This window comes from Hyla sarda, unplaced genomic scaffold, assembly GCF_029499605.1.
Source record: "Hyla sarda isolate aHylSar1 unplaced genomic scaffold, aHylSar1.hap1 scaffold_59, whole genome shotgun sequence".
NCBI classification, from domain to species: domain Eukaryota; kingdom Metazoa; phylum Chordata; class Amphibia; order Anura; family Hylidae; genus Hyla; species Hyla sarda.
The window spans coordinates 88,097-115,234 of NW_026610603.1; the positions used below are offsets into that span (position 1 = coordinate 88,097).

A 27,138-nucleotide genomic window follows, 5' to 3' on the forward strand; every position below is an offset into this window, starting at 1 on the left:
TATTACATGTGTGATATTACACGGGGATGTCGGTATTACATATGTGATATTACACGGGGATGTCAGTATTACATGTGTGATATTACACAGGGATGTCGGTATTACATGTGTGATATTACACGGGGATGTCGGTATTACATGTGTGATATTACACGGGGATGTCGGTATTACATGTGTGATATTACACAGGGATGTCAGTATTACATGTGTGATATTACACAGGGATGTCGGTATTACATGTGTGATATTACACGGGGATGTCGCTATTACATGTGTGATATTACATGGGGATGTCGGTATTACATGTGTGATATTACACGGGGATGTCGGTATTACATATGTGATATTACACAGGGATGTCGGTATTGCATGTGTGATATTACACGAGGATGTCGGTATTACATGTGTGATATTACACGGGGATGTCAGTATTACATGTGTGATATTACACAGAGATGTCAGTATTACATATGTGATATTACACGAGGATGTCGGTATTACATATGTGATATTACACAGGGATGTCGGTATTACATGTGTGATATTACACAGAGATGTCAGTATTACATATGTGATATTACACGAGGATGTCGGTATTACATATGTGATATTACACAGGGATGTCAGTATTACATATGTGATATTACACAGGGATGTCGGTATTACATATGTGATATTACACGGGATGTCGGTATTACATGTGTGATATTACACGGGGATGCTCTGCGGACTGACGCACCTGCACACTACACTACTCGTGGAGATCAGACAGCCGCAGTGTGCTGTTGTCTCTCCTCCCTCTCTGCTCCCCTCCCCATCACACAGACCCCCTCCCATCCCTCAGCTGCTTCCATCTCTCCGCCTGCCGGTAACGGAGGTAAGAGGGAGGGGGGGACCAGAGCAGGAGAATGGGAGAGAGGGACCACGGGGGAGGAGGAGGAGACAGCGGGGACAAACAGAGAGGTACGTCTATGGGGACCCTACGGGCTCCATCATCCCTCACGTATAGGTGTAGGCACCGGTGTTAGGCCTCTATTATAGCACATTATATCAGGGGATGGAGGAGAGGTCACCTGCTGTATATACTGTACACTGATCATCACAACCATCATGTGCGTAGTGTAGACATGTGCCCGGCTGTGTGTGATACCGAGACACAATGTGTTATTATACATCATATCTGTGTGTGATACTAGACATGGTGTGTTATTATATATTATATCTGTGTGTGATACTAGACATGGTGTGTTATTATATATTATATCTGTGTGTGATACCGAGACACAATGTGTTATTATACATCATATCTGTGTGTGATACTAGACATGGTGTGTTATTATATATTATATCTGTGTGTGATACTAGACATGGTGTGTTATTATATATTATATCTGTGTGTGATACTGTACATGGTGTGTTATTATATATTATATCTGTGTGTGATACTAGACATGGTGTGTTATTATATATCATATCTGTGTGTGATACTAGACATGGTGTGTTATTATATATTATATCTGTGTGTGATACTAGACATGGTGTGTTATTATATATCATATCTGTGTGTGATACTAGACATGGTGTGTTATTATATATCATATATGTGTGTGTTATACTAGACATGGTGTGTTATTATATATTATATCTGTGTGTGATACTAGACATGGTGTGTTATTATATATTATATCTGTGTGTGTGATACTAGACATGGTGTGTTATTATATATTATATCTGTGTGTGTGATACTAGACATGGTGTGTTATTATACATCATATCTGTGTGTGTGATACTAGACATGGTGTGTTATTATATATTATATCTGTGTGTGATACTAGACATGGTGTGTTATTATATATTATATCTGTGTGTGATACTAGACATGTGTGTTATTATATATTATATCTGTGTGTGTGATACTAGACATGGTGTGTTATTATATATTATATATGTGTGTGTGATACTAGACATGGTGTGTTATTATATATTATATCTGTGTGTGATACTATACATGGTGTGTTATTATATATCATATCTGTGTGTGATACTAGACATGGTGTGTTATTATATATCATATATGTGTGTGTTATACTAGACATGGTGTGTTATTATATATTATATCTGTGTGTGTGATACTAGACATGGTGTGTTATTATATATTATATCTGTGTGTGATACTAGACATGGTGTGTTATTATATATCATATCTGTGTGTGTGATACTAGACATGTGTGTTATTATATATTATATCTGTGTGTGATACTAGACATGGTGTGTTATTATATATTATATCTGTGTGTGTGATACTAGACATGTGTGTTATTATATATTATATCTTTGTGTGGTACTAGACATGGTGTGTTATTATATATTATATCTGTGTGTGATACTAGACATGGTGTGTTATTATATATTATATCTGTGTGTGATACTAGACATGGTGTGTTATTATATATTATATCTGTGTGTGATACTAGACATGGTGTGTTATTCTATATTATATATGTGTGTGATACTAGACATGGTGTGTTATTATATATTATATCTGTGTGTGATACTAGACATGGTGTGTTATTATATATTATATCTGTGTGTGATACTAGACATGGTGTGTTATTATATATTATATCTGTGTGTGATACTAGACATGGTGTGTTATTATATATTATATATGTGTGTGGTACTAGACATGGTGTGTTATTATATATTATATCTGTGTGTGATACTAGACATGGTGTGTTATTCTATATTATATATGTGTGTGATACTAGACATGGTGTGTTATTATATATTATATCTGTGTGTGATACTAGACATGGTGTGTTATTATATATTATATCTGTGTGTGATACCGAGACACAATGTGTTATTATACATCATATCTGTGTGTGATACTAGACATGGTGTGTTATTATATATTATATCTGTGTGTGTGATACCGAGACACAATGTGTTATTATACATCATATCTGTGTGTGGTACTAGACATGGTGTGTTATTATATATTATATCTGTGTGTGTGATACTAGACATGGTGTGTTATTATATATTATATCTGTGTGTGGTACTAGACATGGTGTGTTATTATATATTATATCTGTGTGTGATACTAGACATGGTGTGTTATTATATATCATATATGTGTGTGATACTAGACATGGTGTGTTATTCTATATCCTATCTGTGTGTGATACTAGACATGGTGTGTTATTATATATTATATCTGTGTGTGATACCGAGACACAATGTGTTATTATACATCATATCTGTATGTGATACTAGACATGGTGTGTTATTATATATTATATCTGTGTGTGATACCGAGACACAATGTGTTATTATACATCATATCTGTGTGTGATACTAGACATGGTGTGTTATTATATATTATATCTGTGTGTGTGATACCGAGACACAATGTGTTATTATACATCATATCTGTGTGTGGTACTAGACATGGTGTGTTATTATATATTATATCTGTGTGTGTGATACTAGACATGGTGTGTTATTATATATTATATCTGTGTGTGATACTAGACATGGTGTGTTATTATATATCATATATGTGTGTGATACTAGACATGGTGTGTTATTCTATATCCTATCTGTGTGTGATACTAGACATGGTGTGTTATTATATATTATATCTGTGTGTGATACCGAGACACAATGTGTTATTATACATCATATCTGTGTGTGATACTAGACATGGTGTGTTATTATATATTATATCTGTGTGTGATACTAGACATGGTGTGTTATTATATATCATCTGTGTGTGTTATACTAGACATGGTGTGTTATTATATATCATCTGTGTGTGTTATACTAGACATGTGTGTTATTATATATCATATCTGTGTGTGTGATACTAGACATGGTGTGTTATTATATATCATATCTGTGTGTGGTACTAGACATGGTGTGTTATTATATATCATATCTGTGTGTGATACTAGACATGGTGTGTTATTATATATTATATCTGTGTGTGTGATACTAGACATGGTGTGTTATTATATATTATATCTGTGTGTGGTACTAGACATGGTGTGTTATTATATATTATCTCTGTGTGTGATACTAGACATGTGTGTTATTATATATCATATCTGTGTGTGTGATACTAGACATGTTGTGTTATTATATATCATATCTGTGTGTGTGATACTAGACATGTTGTGTTATTATATATCATATCTGTGTGTGATATTAGACATGGTGTGTTATTATATATTATATCTGAGTGTGATACTAGACATGGTGTGTTATTATATATTATATCTGTGTGTGTGATACTATACATGGTGTGTTATTATATATCATATATGTGTGTGTGTGATACTAGACATGGTGTGTTATTATATATCATATATGTGTGTGTGATACTAGACATGGTGTGTTATTATATATCATATCTGTGTGTGTGATACTAGACATGGTGTGTTATTATATATTATATCTGTGTGTGATACTAGACATGGTGTGTTATTATATATTATATCTGTGTGTGTGATACTAGACATGGTGTGTTATTATATATCATATATGTGTGTGTGATACTAGACATGGTGTGTTATTATATATCATATCTGTGTGTGTGATACTAGACATGGTGTGTTATTATATATTATATCTGTGTGTGTGATACTAGACATGGTGTGTTATTATATATTATATCTGTGTGTGATACTAGACATGGTGTGTTATTATATATTATATCTGTGTGTGATACTAGACATGGTGTGTTATTATATATTATATCTGTGTGTGGTACTAGACATGGTGTGTTATTATATATTATCTCTGTGTGTGATACTAGACATGTGTGTTATTATATATCATATCTGTGTGTGTGATACTAGACATGTTGTGTTATTATATATCATATCTGTGTGTGTGATACTAGACATGTTGTGTTATTATATATCATATCTGTGTGTGATATTAGACATGGTGTGTTATTATATATTATATCTGTGTGTGATACTAGACATGGTGTGTTATTATATATTATATCTGTGTGTGTGATACTAGACATGGTGTGTTATTATATATTATATATGTGTGTGTGATACTAGACATGGTGTGTTATTATATATCATATCTGTGTGTGTGATACTAGACATGGTGTGTTATTATATATCATATCTTTGTGTGTGATACTAGACATGTTGTGTTATTATATATCATATCTGTGTGTGTGATACTAGACATGGTGTGTTATTATATATTATATCTGTGTGTGATACTAGACATGGTGTGTTATTATATATTATATCTGTGTGTGATACTAGACATGGTGTGTTATTATATATTATATCTGTGTGTGGTACTAGACATGGTGTGTTATTATATATTATATCTGTGTGTGATACTAGACGTGTGTTATTATATATCATATCTGTGTGTGTGATACTAGACATGTTGTGTTATTATATATCATATCTGTGTGTGTGATACTAGACATGTTGTGTTATTATATATCATATCTGTGTGTGTGATACTAGACATGTTGTGTTATTATATATTATATCTGTGTGTGTTATACTAGACATGTGTGTTATTATATATTATATCTGTGTGTGTTATACTAGACATGGTGTGTTATTCTATATCCTATCTGTGTGTGATATTAGACATGGTGTGTTATTATATATTATATCTGTGTGTGATACTAGACATGGTGTTTATTATATATTATATCTGTGTGTGATACTAGACATGGTGTGTTATTATATATTATATCTGTGTGTGATACTAGACATGGTATGTTATTATATATTATATCTGTGTGTGATACTAGACATGGTGTGTTATTATATATTATATCTGTGTGTGTGATACTAGACATGGTGTGTTATCATATATTATATCTGTGTGTGATACTAGACATGGTGTGTTATTATATATTATATCTGTGTGTGTGATACTAGACATGGTGTGTTATTATATATCATATCTGTGTGTGTGATACTAGACATGTTGTCTTTATTATATATCATATATGTGTGTGTGATACTAGACATGGTGTGTTATTATATATTATATCTGTGTGTGATACTAGACATGGTGTGTTATTATATATTATATCTGTGTGTGATACTAGACATGGTGTGTTATTATATATTATATCTGTGTGTGATACTAGACATGGTGTCTTATTATATATTATATCTGTGTGTGATACTAGACATGTTGTGTTATTATATATTATATCTGTGTGTGTGATACTAGACATGGTGTGTTATTATATATCATCTGTGTGTGTTATACTAGACATGGTGTGTTATTATATATTATATCTGTGTGTGGTACTAGACATGGTGTGTTATTATATATTATATCTGTGTGTGATACTAGACATGGTGTGTTATTATATATCATCTGTGTGTGTTATACTAGACATGGTGTATTATTATATATTATATCTGTGTGTGATACTAGACATGGTGTGTTATTATATATCATCTGTGTGTGTTATACTAGACATGGTGTGTTATTATATATTATATCTGTGTGTGATACTAGACATGGTGTGTTATTATATATCATATATGTGTGTGATACTATACATGGTGTGTTATTATATATTACATCTGTGTGTGATACTGGACATGGTGTATTATTATATATTATATCTGTGTGTGATACTAGACATGGTGTGTTATTATATATCATATATGTGTGTGATACTATACATGGTGTGTTATTATATATTATATCTGTGTGTGATACTGGACATGGTGTATTATTATATATTATATCTGTGTGTGATACTAGACATGGTGTGTTATTATACATTATATCTGTGTGTGATACTAGACATGGTGTGTTATTATATATCATATATGTGTGTGATACTAGACATGGTGTCTTATTATATATATTATATCTGTGTGTGTGATACTAGACATGTGTGTTATTATATATTATATCTGTGTGTGATACTAGACATGTTGTCTTTATTATATATCATATATGTGTGTGTGATACTGGACATGGTGTGTTATTATATATCATATATGTGTGTGTGATACTAGACATGGTGTGTTATTATATATTATATCTGTGTGTGTGTGATACTAGACATGGTGTGTTATTATATATTATATCTGAGTGTGATACTAGACATGGTGTGTTATTATACATTATATCTGTGTGTGATACTAGACATGGTGTGTTATTATATATCATATATGTGTGTGATACTAGACATGGTGTCTTATTATATATATTATATCTGTGTGTGTGATACTAGACATGTGTGTTATTATATATTATATCTGTGTGTGTGATACTAGACATGTGTGTTATTATATATTATATATGTGTGTGTGATACTAGACATGGTGTGTTATTATATATCATCTGTGTGTGTTATACTAGACATGGTGTGTTATTATATATTATATCTGTGTGTGGTACTAGACATGTTGTGTTATTATATATTATATCTGTGTGTGATACTAGACATGTTGTCTTTATTATATATCATATATGTGTGTGTGATACTGGACATGGTGTGTTATTATATATCATATATGTGTGTGTGATACTTGACATGGTGTGTTATTATACATTATATCTGTGTGTGATACTAGACATGGTGTGTTATTATATATCATATATGTGTGTGATACTAGACATGGTGTCTTATTATATATATTATATCTGTGTGTGTGATACTAGACATGTGTGTTATTATATATTATATCTGTGTGTGATACTAGACATGGTGTGTTATTATATATTATATCTTTGTGTGATACTAGACATGGTGTGTTATTATATATTATATCTGTGTGTGATACTAGACATGGTGTGTTATTATATATCATATATGTGTGTGATACTAGACATGGTGTCTTATTATATATCATATATGTGTGTGATACTAGACATTGTGTGTTATTATATATTATATCTGTGTGTGTGATACTAGACATGGTGTGTTATTATATATTATATCTGTGTGTGATACTAGACATGGTGTGTTATTATATATTATATCTGTGTGTGATACTAGACATGGTGTGTTATTATATATTATATCTGTGTGTGTGATACTAGACATGGTGTGTTATTATATATTATATCTGTGTGTGATACTAGACATGGTGTGTTATTATATATTATATCTGTGTGTGTGATACTAGACATGGTGTGTTATTATATATTATATCTGTGTGTGATACTGGACATGGTGTGTTATTATATATCATATCTGTGTGTGTGATACTAGACATGGTGTGTTATTATATATTATATCTGTGTGTGTGATACTAGACATGGTGTGTTATTATATATTATATCTGTGTGTGATACTAGACATGGTGTGTTATTATATATTATATCTGTGTGTGATACTAGACATGGTGTGTTATTATATATTATATCTGTGTGTGTGATACTAGACATGGTGTGTTATTATATATTATATCTGTGTGTGATACTAGACATGGTGTGTTATTATATATCATATCTGTGTGTGTGATACTAGACATGGTGTGTTATTATATATTATATCTGTGTGTGATACTGGACATGGTGTGTTATTATATATCATATATGTGTGTGTGATACTAGACATGGTGTGTTATTATACATTATATCTGTGTGTGATACTAGACATGGTGTGTTATTATATATCATATATGTGTGTGATACTAGACATGGTGTCTTATTATATATATTATATCTGTGTGTGTGATACTAGACATGTGTGTTATTATATATTATATCTGTGTGTGATACTAGACATGTTGTCTTTATTATATATCATATATGTGTGTGTGATACTGGACATGGTGTGTTATTATATATCATATATGTGTGTGTGATACTAGACATGGTGTGTTATTATATATTATATCTGTGTGTGTGTGATACTAGACATGGTGTGTTATTATATATTATATCTGAGTGTGATACTAGACATGGTGTGTTATTATACATTATATCTGTGTGTGATACTAGACATGGTGTGTTATTATATATCATATATGTGTGTGATACTAGACATGGTGTCTTATTATATATATTATATCTGTGTGTGTGATACTAGACATGTGTGTTATTATATATTATATCTGTGTGTGTGATACTAGACATGTGTGTTATTATATATTATATATGTGTGTGGTACTAGACATGGTGTGTTATTATATATCATCTGTGTGTGTTATACTAGACATGGTGTGTTATTATATATTATATCTGTGTGTGGTACTAGACATGGTGTGTTATTATATATTATATCTGTGTGTGATACTAGACATGTTGTCTTTATTATATATCATATATGTGTGTGTGATACTGGACATGGTGTGTTATTATATATCATATATGTGTGTGTGATACTTGACATGGTGTGTTATTATATATTATATCTGTGTGTGTGATACTAGACATGGTGTGTTATTATATATTATATCTGTGTGTGGTACTAGACATGGTGTGTTATTATATATCATATATGTGTGTGATACTAGACGTGTGTTATTATATATCATATCTGTGTGTGTGATACTAGACATGTTGTGTTATTATATATCATATCTGTGTGTGTGATACTAGACATGTTGTGTTATTATATATCATATCTGTGTGTGTGATACTAGACATGGTGTGTTATTATATATTATATCTGTGTGTGATACTAGACATGGTGTGTTATTATATATTATATCTGTGTGTGGTACTAGACATGGTGTGTTATTATACATTATATCTGTGTGTGATACTAGACATGGTGTGTTATTATATATCATATATGTGTGTGATACTAGACATGGTGTGTTATTATATATTATATCTGTGTGTGATACTAGACATGGTGTGTTATTATATATTATATCTTTGTGTGATACTAGACATGGTGTGTTATTATATATTATATCTGTGTGTGATACTAGACATGGTGTGTTATTATATATTATATCTTTGTGTGATACTAGACATGGTGTGTTATTATATATTATATCTGAGTGTGATACTAGACATGGTGTGTTATTATATATCATATATGTGTGTGATACTAGACATGGTGTCTTATTATATATATTATATCTGTGTGTGTGATACTAGACATGTGTGTTATTATATATTATATCTGTGTGTGATACTAGACATGGTGTGTTATTATATATTATATCTTTGTGTGATACTAGACATGGTGTGTTATTATATATTATATCTGTGTGTGATACTAGACATGGTGTGTTATTATATATCATATATGTGTGTGATACTAGACATGGTGTGTTATTATATATCATATATGTGTGTGATACTAGACATTGTGTGTTATTATATATTATATCTGTGTGTGTGATACTAGACATGGTGTGTTATTATATATTATATCTGTGTGTGATACTAGACATGGTGTGTTATTATATATTATATCTGTGTGTGATACTAGACATGGTGTGTTATTATATATCATATATGTGTGTGATACTAGACATGGTGTGTTATTATATATTATATCTGTGTGTGTGATACTAGACATGGTGTGTTATTATATATTATATCTGTGTGTGTGATACTAGACATGGTGTGTTATTATATATTATATCTGTGTGTGATACTAGACATGGTGTGTTATTATATATTATATCTGTGTGTGATACTAGACATGGTGTGTTATTATATATTATATATGTGTGTGTGATACTAGACATGGTGTGTTATTATATATTATATATGTGTGTGTGATACTAGACATGGTGTGTTATTATATATTATATCTGTGTGTGTGATACTAGACATGGTGTGTTATTATATATTATATCTGTGTGTGTGATACTAGACATGGTGTGTTATTATATATTATATCTGTGTGTGATACTAGACATGGTGTGTTATTATATATCATATCTGTGTGTGTGATACTAGACATGTTGTGTTATTATATATCATATCTGTGTGTGATACTAGACATGGTGTGTTATTATATATTATATCTGTGTGTGATACTAGACATGGTGTGTTATTATATATTATATCTGTGTGTGTGATACTAGACATGGTGTGTTATTATATATCATATCTGTGTGTGATACTAGACATGTTGTGTTATTATATATTATATATGTGTGTGTGATACTAGACATGGTGTGTTATTATATATTATATCTGTGTGTGATACTAGACATGGTGTGTTATTATATATTATATCTGAGTGTGATACTAGACATGGTGTGTTATTATATATTATATCTGTGTGTGATACTAGACATGGTGTGTTATTATATATCATATCTGTGTGTGATACTAGACATGGTGTGTTATTATATATTATATCTGTGTGTGATACTAGACATGGTGTGTTATTATATATCATATCTGTGTGTGTGATACTAGACATGGTGTGTTATTATATATCATATATGTGTGTGATACTAGACATGGTGTGTTATTATATATCATATATGTGTGTGATACTAGACATGGTGTGTTATTATATATCATATATGTGTGTGATACTAGACATGGTGTGTTATTATATATTATATCTGAGTGTGATACTAGACATGGTGTGTTATTATACATTATATCTGTGTGTGATACTAGACATGGTGTGTTATTATATATCATATATGTGTGTGATACTAGACATGGTGTGTTATTATATATTATATCTGTGTGTGATACTGTACATGGTGTGTTATTATATATTATATCTGTGTGTGATACTAGACATGGTGTGTTATTATATATCATAGATGTGTGTGTGATACTAGACATGGTGTGTTATTATATATCATATATGTGTGTGATACTATACATGGTGTGTTATTATATATTATATCTGTGTGTGATACTAGACATGGTGTGTTATTATATATCATATATGTGTGTGTGATACTAGACATGTTGTCTTATTATATATCATACCTGAAGATATTTCTATATTACACACGTTCACTAACATACATATACACTTATAAATATACACATAGTTTTATATACTGTAAAATTTATACACATTCATCCATATATATATATATATATATATATATATATATATCCAAAGTAAAGTAGAAGTGGCACTCCAATGTCACACAAAAAACAGGGTATAAATATATATTTGTGGTCAGGGCTCCATACGTGACCAGCAAGACTTACCTACACCAGTAGATCATACTTCTTCGGTGGTTCCTGTAATGAAACTAATAATACATATGTATAACACTGAATAGTAAAGCGGTTGAACTGTGCCCAAAAAACCGCGACCGAGGGTTAGCCTTTAGTGGGCAAAACACAAAACCGTGCAGGAATAAATAAATTATCGGAATGGCAATACCAAGTATCTGAAGGCATCGGCCATTTTGTTGTGGGGATTTGGGACCTAGGTAGCCTAGCAGCCTGACTTGCATCTGCCTAACTTCTGTATAATGTGCGGGGAGCCTTGTGTTGTGATGCTGCCCCAATGCGAAAAGGGTGAACTGAGGATTCCTGATGATTACCTCCCCTAGTGGTGATCAATGACCTTGTGTGAAAAACGAACTGTGACGTGGTCAGAGCAAACTTCCCATCGTGTTCACCAACGTCCTACAGACCTGCATAGAAGGTTAACCTAACAACAGAGGCTAAACCATGCCCATAGTCGCGACCGAGGGCGGCCCTTTAGTGGGCAAAACACCTGACCTGGCAGGTTAAGTAGTAAAATGCATGACCTCATAAACAACCCCACCCCCTAACTTCGCTGCCCATGAAAACCCTAATACAGACCGTATGATAGTAGAACCAACCAACTAATTATGACCGAAGGCTCTACCTAGTGATGCATAGCTATAAGCACTATACCTACTCTGAAGAAAAAACCAGCCCTGCCTCTAGACCATGCCAGTATACAAGCTAAATACACTGACATGTGTCATTAAACCGAGAGAACTGATAGCTGCCTATCAGGCCTAAACTACACTCTCCGATCCCTATTTTAGAGGCCAAACCCAAACTGTTGGCCAAATAACACCCAGTAACCTGACCCCATGACAGACCTCGACCATGATGTACAAATTTTCCTAAAACCAGAACTAAGCTTTAGAAACTTACCTGACGACTACCCGAACTGTCTGACAGCCATACCATGACTATCCACCCACTGAACTCCGAAGCATTGGCCTGTTGCGAGTAATCGGACCTTGCATTGCCATCGTGCCTGTAGACAGGCCATGACTACGCGCAGACAATGAGCCATCGACTACACTCAAATAACCCCATCCTGAACACTGAGCTAACCTAAAACCGCCGAAATTCTGCCCCAAACTAAACTCCAGGGTGACGTGCTACCGCGGTTGACAGATCATTTCATATCCCTCGTGACTTCGAACATGACAGTGCCTTGCGTAACCCTCAAACCTGTAGTTCTATTCGAGAACCACCATGCCTGAACCTTTACCAGGTCTTTTCATAACCGTCGTGCCTGTAGACGTGACAGGTCTTTTCGTAATCATCTTACCTGTGTGATAGTTCTTTGCGTACCCTCGTGCCTGTACACGTGACAGGTCTGGCATCACCATAGTTTTGGTTTTTTTTGTCATGAAACTATAACTCAGAAAGCGTGTAAACTGTACACAAACATAAATACAGTACACATACACACATACAAACATACACACTGTAGACATACAAACATACACACTGTAGACATACAAACATACACACTGTAGACATACATACATACATACATACTGTACAGATACAAACATACAAACATACACACTGTAGACATACAAACATACACACTGTAGACATACAAACATACACACTGTAGACATACATACATACATACTGTACAGATACAAACATACATACATACACACTGTAGACATACAAACATACACACTGTAGACATACAAACATACACACTGTAGACATACAAACATACACACTGTAGACATACATACATACGTACATACTGTACAGATACAAACATACATACATACACACTGTAGACATACAAACATACACACTGTAGACATACAAACATACACACTGTAGACATACAAACATACACACTGTAGACATACATACATACATACATACTGTACAGATACAAACATACACACTGTAGACATACAAACATACACACTGTAGACATACATACATACACACTGTAGACATACATACATACACACTGTAGACATACAAACATACACACTGTAGACATATATACATACATACATACTGTACAGATACAAACATACAAACATACACACTGTAGACATAACACATACATACATACATACTGTACAGATACAAACATACAAACATACACACTGTAGACATACATACATACACACTGTAGACATACATACAAACATACTGTACAGATACAAACATACAAACATACACACTGTAGACATACATACATACATACTGTACAGATACAAACATACACACTGTAGACATACATACATACATACTGTACAGATACAAACATACATACTGTACACATACATATATACAAACATACATACTGTACACATACATACTGTACACACACATACATACATACATACATACTGTACACATACAAACATACACACTGTAGACATACATACATACTGTACAGATACAAACATACATACATACATACTGTACACATACAAACATACACACTGTAGACATACATACATACATACTGTACACATACATATATACAAACATACATACTGTACACATACATATTGTACACACACATACATACATACATACATACTGCACACATACACACATACATACATACATACATACATACTGTACACATACACACATACAAACATACATACTGTACACATACAAACATACACACTGTAGACATACATACATACTGTACAGATACATATATACAAACATACACACTGTACACATACATACTGTACACACACATACATACATACATACATACATACTGTACACATACACACATACATACATACATACTGTACACATACACACATACAAACATACATACTATACACATACACACATACAAACATACATACTGTACACATACAAACATACACACTGTAGACATACATACATACATACATACTGTACAGATACAAACATACATACATACTGTACACATACATACATATATACAAACATACATACTGTACACATACATACTGTAAACACACATACATACATACATACTGTACACATACACACATACATACATACTGTACACATGCACACATACAAACATACATACTGTACACATACATATATAAAAACATACATACTGTACACATACATACTGTAAACACACATACATACATACATACATACTGTACACATACACACATACATACATACTGTACACATGCACACATACAAACATACATACTGTACACATACATACTGTACACACATACCTACATACATACATACTGTACACATACAAACATACACACTGTAGACATACATACATACTGTACAGATACATATATACAAACATACATACTGTACACATACATACTGTACACACACATACATACATACATACATACATACATACTGTACACATACACACATACATACATACTGTACACATACACACATACATACATACATACTGTACACATACACACACACACATACATACATACTGTACACATACACACATACATACATACATACACACATACATACATACATACACACATACATACAAACATACATACTGTACATATACACACACATACATACTGTACACATACACACATACATACATACATACTGTACACATACACACATACATACATACTGTACACATACACACACACATACATACATACTGTACACATACACACATACATACATACATACACACATACATACATACATACACACATACATACATACATACACACATACATACATACATACAAACATACATACTGTACATATACACACACATACATACTGTACACATACACACATACATACATACATACATACTGTACACATACACACATACATACATACTGTACACATACACACACACATACATACATACTGTACACATACACACATACATACATACATACATACATACACACATACATACAAACATACATACTGTACACATACACACACATACATACTGTACACATACACACACATACAAACATACATACTGTACACATACACACATACACACTGTAGACATACATATACTGTAGACAGGGGCAGCTCTAGGCGAAGCTCAATCATGAGGCCCCCAGCCCGCGGTGCTTACAGTGTATATATTGCCATTCACCAGGGGCGTTCACAGGATTTTCTCACAGGTTGAGGTTTAAAAACATAAAGGGGGAGATTTATCCAAACCTGTTCAGAGGAAATGTTGCTGAGTTGCCCTTAGCAACCAATCAGATTGCGTCTTTAATTTTTCAGAGGCCTTTTTTTTTTATTAAATGAAAGAAGCCATTCTGATGACTCTGCTGAGTGGCGATGCATACATCATACGTATCGCCACTTACTTAGGGGGCGAGTTAGACGGCTACAAGGCCCCCTCCAGCGCGAGGCCTTAGGCAGCTGCCTAACTCGCCTAATAGGAGAGCCGCCTCTGACTGTAGACGTCTATACATACACACATATATGTACTGTATGCATACATACACATATCTATATACTGCACACATACATACACATCCATCCATACACACACACACATATATACTGTACACACTTATACACATCTATACAAACATGTATATACTGTACACATCCACCCATACACACACTTATACACAGCACACATTCATATATATATATATATATATATATATATACATATATATATATATATTCACATACATTACAATACATACAATGTCACACAGCTGTCTGTGCACCCCTCCCCCCCGTCTCATTCACCCTCATTATAATAACAATATACTGAAGAGAGAGAATAGCACGAGGTGGGGGGGGGGGGTGTTGTACTGTTGTGATGCTATAGTCAGGGTCCAGCATTCTGTGCGTTTTTACATCACAGTCCTGGGCTTCAGTCCTGGTACACCCCTCAAAACATCAGCCCTGGAAATGGCATAGATAAATCGATCCTTTCACTCTTCTATATTTCCTTCAGTCTTCCCTGTTGCCTCCACTCTTCTATATTTCCTCCAGTCTTCCCTGTTCCCTCCCCTCTTCTATATTTCCTCCAGTCTTCCCTGATCCCTCCACTCTACTATATTTTCTCCAGTCTTCCCTCTTCCCTCCACTTTTCTATATTTCCTCTAGTCTTCCCTGTTCCCTCCACTCTTCTATATTTCCTCCAGTCTTCCCTGTTCCTTTTCTTGCCAATCTTCTATATTTCCTCCAGTCTTTCCTCTTCCCTCTACTCTTATATATTTCATCCAGTCTTCTTTTCTCCCTCTACTCTTCTATATTTCCTCCAGTCTTCCCTGCTCCCTCCCCTGTTCTATATTTCCTACAGTCTTCCCTGTTCCCTCCGCTCTACTATATTTCCTCCAGTCTTCCCTCTTCCCTCCACTCTTCTATATTTCCTCTAGTGTTCTCTGTTCCCTCCACTCTTCTATATTTCCTCCAGTCTTCCCTGTTCCCTCCACTCTTCTATATTTCCTCCAGTCTTCCCTGTTCCCTCCACTCTTCTATATTTCCTCCAGTCTTCCCTGTTCCCCCCACTCTTCTATATTTCCTCCAGTCTTCCCTGTTCTCTCTTCTATATTTCCTCCAGTCTTCCCTGTTCCCTCCACTCTTCTATATTTCCTCCAGTCTTCCCTCTTCCCTCCGCTCTTCTATATTTCCTCTAGTCTTCCCTGTTCCCTCCACTCTTCTATATTTCCTCCATTCTTCCCTGTTCCCTCCACTCTTCCATATTTCCTTCAATCTTTGCTGTTCCCTCCAATCTTCTATATTTCCTCCAGTCTTCTCTGTTCATCCACTCTTCTATATTTCCTCCAGTCTTCCCTGTTCCCTCCGCTCTTCTATATTTCCTCCAATCTTCCCTGTTCCCTCCGCTCTTCTATATTTCCTCCAGTCTTCCCTGTTCCCTCCACTCTTCTATATTTCCTCCAGTCTTCTCTGTTCCCTCCGCTCTTCTATATTTCCTCCAGTGTTCCCTGTTCCCTCCACTCTTCTATATTTCCTCCAGTCTTCCCTGTTCCCTCCGCTCTTCTATATTTCCTCCAGTCTTCCCTGTTCCCTCCACTCTTCTATATTTCCTCCAGTCTTCCCTGTTCCCTCCGCTCCTCTTTATTTTCTCCAGTCTTCCCTGTTCCCTCCACTCTTCTATATTTCCTTCAGTCTTCCCTGTTCCCTCCGCTCTTCTATATTTCCTCCAGTCTTCCCTGTTCCCTTCACTCTTCTATATTTCCTAGTCTTCCCTGTTCCCTCCACTCTTCTATATTTCCTCCAGTCTTCCCTGTTCCCTCCGTTTTCTATATTTCCTCCAGTTTTCCTTGTTCCCTCCACTCTTCTATATTTCCTCCAGTTTTCTATGTTCCCTCCACTCTTCTATATTTCCTCCAATCTTCCCTGTTCCCTCCGCACTGCTATATTTCCTCCAGTCTTCCCTGTTCCCTCCACTCTTCTATATTTCTTCCAGTCTTCCCTGTTCCCTCCTCTCTTCTATATTTCCTCCAGTCTTTCCTGTTCCCTCCACTCTTCTATATTTCCTCCAGTCTTCCCTGTTCCCTCCGCTCTTCTATAATTCTTCCAGTCTTCCCTGTTCCCTCCACTCTTCTGTATTTCTTCCAGTCTTCCCTGTTCCCTCCACTCTTCTATATTTCCTCCAGTCTTCTCTGTTCCATCCACTCTTTTTTATTTCCTCCAGTCTTTCTGTTCCCTCCGCTCTTCTATATTTCCTCTAGTCTTCCCTGTTCCCTCCGCTCTTCTATATTTCCTCCAGTCTTCCCTCCACTCTTCTATATTTCCTCTAGTGTTCTCTGTTCCCTCCACTCTTCTATATTTCCTCCAGTCTTCCCTGTTCCCTCCACTCTTCTATATTTCCTCCAGTCTTCCCTGTTCCCTCCGCTCTTCTATATTTCCTCCAGTCTTCCCTGTTCCCTCCACTCTTCTATATTTCCTCCAGTCTTCCCTGTTCCCTCTGCTCTTCTATGTTTCCTCTAGTCTTCCCTGTTCCCTCCACTCTTCTATATTTCCTCCAGTCTTCCCTGTTCCCTCCGCTCTTCTATATTTCCTCCAGTCTTCCCTGTTCCCTCCACTCTTCTATATTTCCTAGTCTTCCCTGTTCCCTCCACTCTTCTATATTTCCTAGTCTTCCCTGTTCCCTCCGTTTTCTATATTTCCTCCAGTTTTCCTTATTCCCTCCACTCTTCTATATTTCCTCCAGTTTTCCATGTTCCCTCCACTCTTCTATATTTCCTCCAATCTTCCCTGTTCCCTCCGCACTGCTATATTTCCTCCAGTCTTCCCTGTTCGCTCCACTCTTCTATATTTCTTCCAGTCTTCCCTGTTCCCTCCTCTCTTCTATATTTCCTCCAGTCTTTCCTGTTCCCTCCACTCTTCTATATTTCTTCCAGTCTTCCCTGTTCCCTCCACTCTTCTATATTTCTTCCAGTCTTCCCTGTTCCCTCCACTCTTCTATATTTCCTCGTCTTCTCTGTTCCATCCACTCTTCTTTATTTCCTCCAGTCTTTCTGTTCCCTCCGCTCTTCTATATTTCCTCCAGTCTTCCCTGTTCCCTCCGCTCTTCTATATTTCCTCCAGTCTTCCCTGTTCCCTCCGCTCTTCTATTTTCCCTCCACTCTTCTATATTACATCCTGTCTAATTCCTCTACCTTTCTATATCTGACACTCTTATCTGTGTTCATCTCTGCTGTCTATTTCTACTTCTTTATAACTTTCCGTCCCTCGTCCTATGCAGGTGATATCCAGCCTTATTAATATTATTATTATTTATAATAATTATTATTATTATAATAATAAAATACAATAATATTTATTGTACTAGCTGTGTTCAATTAATCAATAACATTTAAAGGAATAATTTTTAACAGAAAGTACTGATTTTTACCTTGAAATGCTCTGTTATTTGGATGCAGAGGTTTTTCTTACCTGATGTATAGGATCTATAGTTACAAAGATATTGTTGGCCTCACAATTCCTTCTTGGTTTTCTTCTAGAGAACAATCTTTGAAGATGTCTTCCAGTCTCCGTGTCTCTTGGCCTCATGTCATGTAAACAAAAAAAATAAATAAATCCTGACTCCTAATTTTTGTGAAGACCTCACTATGGGAAACCAGGAAAGGAGAGGCGCCGACCAGTTGACGCAGCTTGTATGATCTACCTATGGGCTTGTCATCAGTATACCTCTGCCAGCCAAGACATCATCCACCACTGACCTGAGTCAGGAAAGAAATCTTCCTTAAGGATTTATATTCTGAACATACTGATCTTGTCTTTCATGGATGATAACCGATATCCTACGATGCTTACTCCTTTTTGTGGTCAGAAGTATACCGGAGTCTTCCTAGATGACTTTAGCTGATGGACGATCTTCCAGGGTCGATTATCCAGTATTCTTACAGTTTTGTCTCCGTCCTTCGAGAAGAAGTTTTGGGTGGGGGAGATACATGCCCAATAACGTCTTCTTATAGTCATGGTCGGGATTTCTTTTGGATCCATCTAAAATTGGCAACGTCTTTGCCGGAGGAAGAAGCTTCTTGTACTAACTGAAATGTAGGACGGAGGTTTTTAGACGTTTTGTGAAAAGTTTTTAATATTTTTTTTTAGAACGGACTTTATGGATTGATTCCTGGCTTGGGACAGGAACGGGATCCTACATGGTCGTCTCCAGAAAGTCACAGTAGCCAACGTGAGGTCAGTTTATTCAACTCGACCCACATGCAAGATCGGGAGACATGGCTGTGGGATGAACCTACCCAAGTGAGACACCCTAAGGTATGGTATGGAAAGCATGTGTTCACCCTAAAGGGCATCAGATGTCCTGGCTTCACACTCACGACATGGCTTTGTTGGATATTGAGGCAGGTCATGTCACTGCCACAGTTCCCAGGAGGTGGAGAGCCTAGTCCTGAAGTCTGAACATGGTGCTTGACATGAGCTCAATCAACATCAATGATCCTTTTTTTTAGGGATGGGGCAATTGATAGTTAGTGGTCGACATATTTATTGTGTAACTGGCTTAAAGGGGTACTCCGCCCCTAGACATCTTATCCCCTATCCAAAGGATATGGGAAAAGATGTCTGATCGCGGGGGTCCCGGCGATCTTGGCTACGGCACCCCAGACATCCGGCGCACAGAGGGAGCTTCGCTCTGTGCCGGATGACTGGCGATGTGGGGCGGAGGCTCGTCACGCCCCACTCGTGAAGTCCTGGCCACGCCCCCTCAATGCAAGTCTATGAAAGGGGGGGTGACATCAAACCCCTCCCATAGACTTGCATTGAGGGGGTGTGGCCACGACGTCACGAGCCTCTGGTGCTGCACCCGACGCTCTAAACGAATGCCGAGTGCAGCAGGGAGATTGCGGGGGTCCCCAGTGGCGGGACCCCCGTAACGAGACATCTATCCCCTATCCTTTGGATAGGGGATAAGATGTCTGGGGGCAGAGTACCCTTTTAATGATGTCTATCCAGTCAAGAACCCACTTGGTTTATCTTTATTTAGGCCATATTCATACGTCTTTCGGAAGACACTCTGGTCCACATTACATCATATAGATAGATTACAGGAAGATCCAACCTAGAACCTACTACACTGGAGGGTGGTTATGGCACCTGTGATATATAAAGTCTAGGTTATTAGGAGATATATGACCATACCACCACATGGCACCTGTGACATATAAAGTCTAGGGCATTAGGAGATGTATATGACCCCACCACCACATGGCACCTGTGATATATAAAGTCTAGGGGATTAGGAGATGTATGTGACCTCACCACCACATGGCACCTGTGATATATAAAGTCTAGGGCATTAGGAGGTATATATGACCTCAGCACAACATGGCACCTGTGACATATAAAGTCTAGGGCATTAGGACATGTATATGACCTTACCACCATATGGCACCGGCGATATATAAAGTCTAGGGCATTAGGACATGTATATGACCTTACCACCACATGGCACCTGTCATATATAAAGTCTAGGGCATTAGGAGATGTATATGACCTCACCACCACATGGCACCTGTGATATATAAAGTCTAGGGCATTAGGACATGTATATGAACTCACCACCACATGGCACCTGTCACATATAAAGTCTAGGGCATTAGGAGATGTATATGACCTTACCACCACATGGCATCTGTGATATATAAAGTCTATGGCATTAGGAGGTATATATGACCTCACCACCACATGGCACCTGTGATATATAAAGTCTAGGGCATTAGGAGGTATATATGACCTCAGCACAACATGGCACCTGTGACATATAAAGTCTAGGGCATTAGGACATGTATATGACCTTACCACCACATGGCACCGGCGATATATAAAGTCTAGGGCATTAGGAGGTGTATATAACCTCACCACCACATGGCATCTGTGATATATAAAGTCTAGGGCATTAGGACATGTATATGACCTCACCACCACATGGCACCTGTCATATATAAAGTCTAGGGCATTAGGAGATGTATATGACCTCACCACCACATGGCACCTGTGATATATAAAGTCTAGGGCATTAGGAGATATATGACCTCACCACCACATGGCACCTGTGATATATAAAGTCTAGGGCATTAGGAGATATATATGACCTTACCACCACATGGCATCTGTGATATATAAAGTCTATGGCATTAGGAGGTATATATGACCTCACCACCACATGGCACCTGTGATATATAAAGTCTAGGGCATTAGGACATGTATATGAACTCACCACCACATGGCACCTGTGATATATAAAGTCTATGGCATTAGGAGATATATATGACCCCACCACCACATGGCATCTGTGATATATAAAGTCTATGGCATTAGGAGGTATATATAACCTCACCACCACATGGCACCTGTGATATATAAAGTCTAGGGCATTAGGAGGTATATATGACCTCAGCACAACATGGCATCTATGATATATAAAGTCTAGGTCATTAGGAGATGTATATGACCTCACCACCACATGGCACCTGTGATATATAAAGTCTAGGGTATTAGGAGGTGTATATGACCTCGCCACCACATGGCATCTATGATATATAAAGTCTAGGTCATTAGGAGATGTATATGACCTCACCACCACATGGCACCTGTGATATATAAAGTCTAGGGCATTAGGAGGTATATATGACCTCACCACCACATGGCACCTGTGATATATAAAGTCTAGGGCATTAGGAGGTGTATATAACCTCACCACCACATGGCATCTGTGATATATAAAGTCTAGGGCATTAGGAGGTATATATGACCTCACCACCACATGGCACCTGTCACATATAAAGTCTAGGGCATTAGGAGGTGTATATAACCTCACCACCACATGGCATCTGTGATATATAAAGTCTAGGGCATTAGGAGGTGTATATAACCTCACCACCACATGGCATCTGTGATATATAAAGTCTAGGGCATTAGGAGGTGTATATAACCTCACCACCACATGGCACCTGTGATATATAAAGTCTAGGGCATTAGGAGGTATATATGACCTCACCACCACATGGCACCTGTGATATATAAAGTCTAGGGCATTAGGAGGTATATATGACCTCACCACCACATGGCACCTGTGATATATAAAGTCTAGGGCATTAGGAGGTGTATATAACCTCACCACCACATGGCATCTGTGATATATAAAGTCTAGGGTATTAGGAGATGTATATAACCTCACCACCACATTCATACTTTCAGCTCATTCCTTGATGATGCCCATTGATGCTACATAACTTTTTAGGGGTTTACATATTTAAGTGCAAGAGATCCCAAGTTCCTATCCCGTATGGACCCATGTTGGTTCATCCCGCCATCTCCATGAGCTGCTCATAGATCCTTTTACAAAGAATTGCGCTGCTCTGTTGGTTCTTCTTCCCACTTTATAGTGACTAGTGTTGAGCGGCATAGGCCATATTCGAATTTGCGAATATATGGACGAATATTCGTCATATATTCGCGAATATTCGCATATTCGTTATAATCTCGTTTTATTTTCGCATATGCGAACATTCGCGAATGCCAAAATAAAAATATGTCAATATTAGCATATACAAAATTAGCATACGCGAAAATTCGCATATACGAAAATTAGCATATGCTAATTTTCGCATATGCGAAGTTTTGCACGCCAGTCTCACACAGTAGTATTAGAGCCTTCTTTACACCACACAAGCTGGAAGCAGAGAGGGATGATCACTGTGATGTGTACTGTGAAAAAAAACAAAAAAAAAAAAACGAATATTCGTAATTACGAATATATAGCGCTATATTCGCGAAATTCGCGAATTCGCGAATATGCGATATTCGCGAATAATATTCGAATTGCGAATATTTGTGAGCAACACTAATAGTGACATGTTTCCCACTTTGTCTTGCACAGTCTCCACCCTCAGCGGGGTCTAAAGGTCGGTCTCCAGAAGATGACCCCCAGCTCTTCCGACACTGTGACATTTCTTGGGATAGAAAAGGCTGGAGCCATGAATCTGCTGTATAGAAAGAGTCGGGTGGAATGGAGACAGAAGGAGGAGGAACCGAAGAAAAGGTAAAAAGATGGTGCGGAGGATGCTGGGAAATGGATGCCCGCATTACACTAGCATACACACAAACATTTAGGTTCCCTCTATGGGGAGGGGTAAGCCATAGCCAGACATTTTTGGTGCAGTAAAGATCCAACATGCCCAACCCTTCTCTTCACCAACATCATCTGGTCCAGGGTCCAGCTGACTTTAGTCTGACATGTATGGATATCTTATATTGGTACCACCATTTATATAACAGTCCCACGCTATACGTAATAGTGAAAAAACGCCATGCTGTGTCCTCCTGTGGCATCATGGGCAATCCTGTACACTGTATGTCTTTTTCTTGTAGCTCGGGAAAGGTCCGGGACATGGCTTCATTTCGTCGCCATTTCCGAATGGGCTTCATGACTATGCCAGCCTCTCAGGAGCGGGCCCCTCTCCCATGTGCCAGTGCCATGGCCCCTCGGTCTCTTTCCTGTCACTCAGTGGGCAGTGCACCAGAGGATAGTGGAAATGAAGGGGGTCCTCCAGGTAGGAGACCCCCTGCTAAGCCCAAGAGGAACCCCAGCACAAAACTCAGCCTTGGTGGAGAGGGAAGGACAGGAGAGGAACGTAGGATCAGGAAGGAAGGTAAGAGCTAATGTTGACGGGAACCATGAGAGTCCTACCATCGCTCCTATCCTTTATGTTCAGTCATTGGCTTCCACCTTTGTTTGACCTGACTCATTTTTTTTATAGGGTCCCTAAAAAGTGCCTCTGACATGCGCCGGATGCCCCCACAGAAGCCGCAGCGCAGCCCTCACACCCATCTCTCTGCCTCCTTTGATGAGGCCTATGCGAACCGGCCTGCCTCAACATCTGCCATTCTCACTTCCAGCACCCGCGCCTCTTCACCCTCTCCAGAAGAACCTGTGTACATTGAGATGGTAGGCAATGCATCTCGGAGACCTCCTCCCCCACCCACCCCGGCACCACCAGAAGAGGAGTCCGATGGGGAAGAAGAGGCAATTTATGAGGAAATGAAATACCCCCTTCATGAGGAGCAGCCATCTCATCTGCGACATCCTCATCGCCACCGACTTCCACCACCTAGGACTCCGGAGGTTGACATCCCTCCACCTTTTCCTAATCTCCTACAGCATCGACCTCCCCTCCTCGGGGCACCGTCTGGAAAGGGCCAAAAAGTTACAAAGCCTTCACAACTCGCCTCATCATCTAAGCTGCCAGTTCCCCATAAGGAGATACCAAGCGCAGCCTCCTCATCATCCATTCATCTCCCTCCATCTGGTCGTGCCCGCAGTCACTCAACACCATTGCCCCCACAGGCCTCTACCCAGCGCAGACCAGAGTCTGAAACCCCAAGAGGATCAACATGCTCACAGGAAAAAGGGGCTTCGATGTTACCCATTCCCCATGGACATAATCGGGACAAGGCCCTTTCTTATACCATGGTGTATTCTTCCGTCAAAGTGACTCATTCTCTCCTACCGGCCTCACAGGTTGAGGAAAAAACCGAGAGGGAAATCTCAGTCTTGGCTGGACTTATCTGCCCAGCATCCCGTGTGGCGGGCACACAACTCCCAAGCCGTCCTCCTTCAGCACACCTCCATCAGGTCCAAGGGGAGCAGGCTTCTCCTGCCGTCTGGACATACCCTACGGGCAAGAGACCACCAGCATATGAGACCAGCATAAAGGGCTCAAGAACACCGGTCATTCAGGCATCCGAATCACGTATAGGTGGTGGGGCGGGTGCAGCGGAGGAGGAGAGGCCCAGCTCTGCATGGGATCTACAGAGAAGGATGTCATGTGGGCGGCGAAGCCAACTTGGGGAACGTAAGTCCACAATTAAAACATAAGGTTTCTTCTTCCAGGGGCCATCATAGAGACACCTGGTGTAGACGTAACTGTCCTTCTCTTCCCAGCATTGACCGATGGGCCCCGTGTTTGGAACGGGAATCCAGGAAGACCAGAGAAGGCCAGTCACGGGACCGCTGTATCTGGGATCCCTGTTCGCAGCCAGCAAAGCTTGGACAGTTCGCTTGCCCGCGGGGTAGCACGGACTGGTCTTCCAGTGCCATGTCAAACCTTCCCAGCATGTCATAGGAGTACAGGTAGGGTTGTTAAAGGGGTCCTCCGCTGCTCAGCGTTCAAAGCAAAATGTTCCAAACGTTTAGATCCGGCGCCAGAGACTCGGGATGTCATCCCCCCACCCCCCTTTTGCCGTCACACCCTTCCCCTCAATGCAAGTCTACTGGAGGAGGCGTGGTGGCCGCTGCGCCCCCTCCCATAGACATGCATTGAAGGGGATTGGCATTACGTCATGAGGGGGCAGGCAATGACATCACGAGTCCCCGTGATGTCAAGTCACCGTATTGATACCTCCACCCTGAACCAGACACTACACCAATATCTCCACCTTGAACCAGACACTACACCAATATCTCCATCCTGAACCAGACCCTACACC

The 27,138-nt window shown here is 37.8% G+C and overlaps 1 protein-coding gene across 3 annotated transcripts in view; it reads left to right on the top strand.

The window, feature by feature from the left end:
* The window catches only part of NYAP1 (neuronal tyrosine phosphorylated phosphoinositide-3-kinase adaptor 1), a 56,197-nt gene that overhangs the window by 14,993 nt on the left and 14,066 nt on the right, over positions 1 to 27,138 (top strand). The window contains exons 1-6 of one of the 3 annotated variants that reach the window (XM_056554178.1): positions 823 to 877; positions 20,130 to 20,907; positions 24,530 to 24,691; positions 25,021 to 25,301; positions 25,410 to 26,504; positions 26,594 to 26,782. In XM_056554178.1, the coding sequence (XP_056410153.1) occupies positions 24,570 to 24,691; positions 25,021 to 25,301; positions 25,410 to 26,504; positions 26,594 to 26,782 (1,687 nt within the window). In that variant the 5' untranslated portion in view covers positions 823 to 877; positions 20,130 to 20,907; positions 24,530 to 24,569. Of the gene's footprint in view, positions 1 to 822; positions 964 to 20,129; positions 20,908 to 24,529; positions 24,692 to 25,020; positions 25,302 to 25,409; positions 26,505 to 26,593; positions 26,783 to 27,138 lie in introns of those variants that run through there. The other 2 variants (XM_056554177.1, XM_056554179.1) reach the window with 2 other exon arrangements.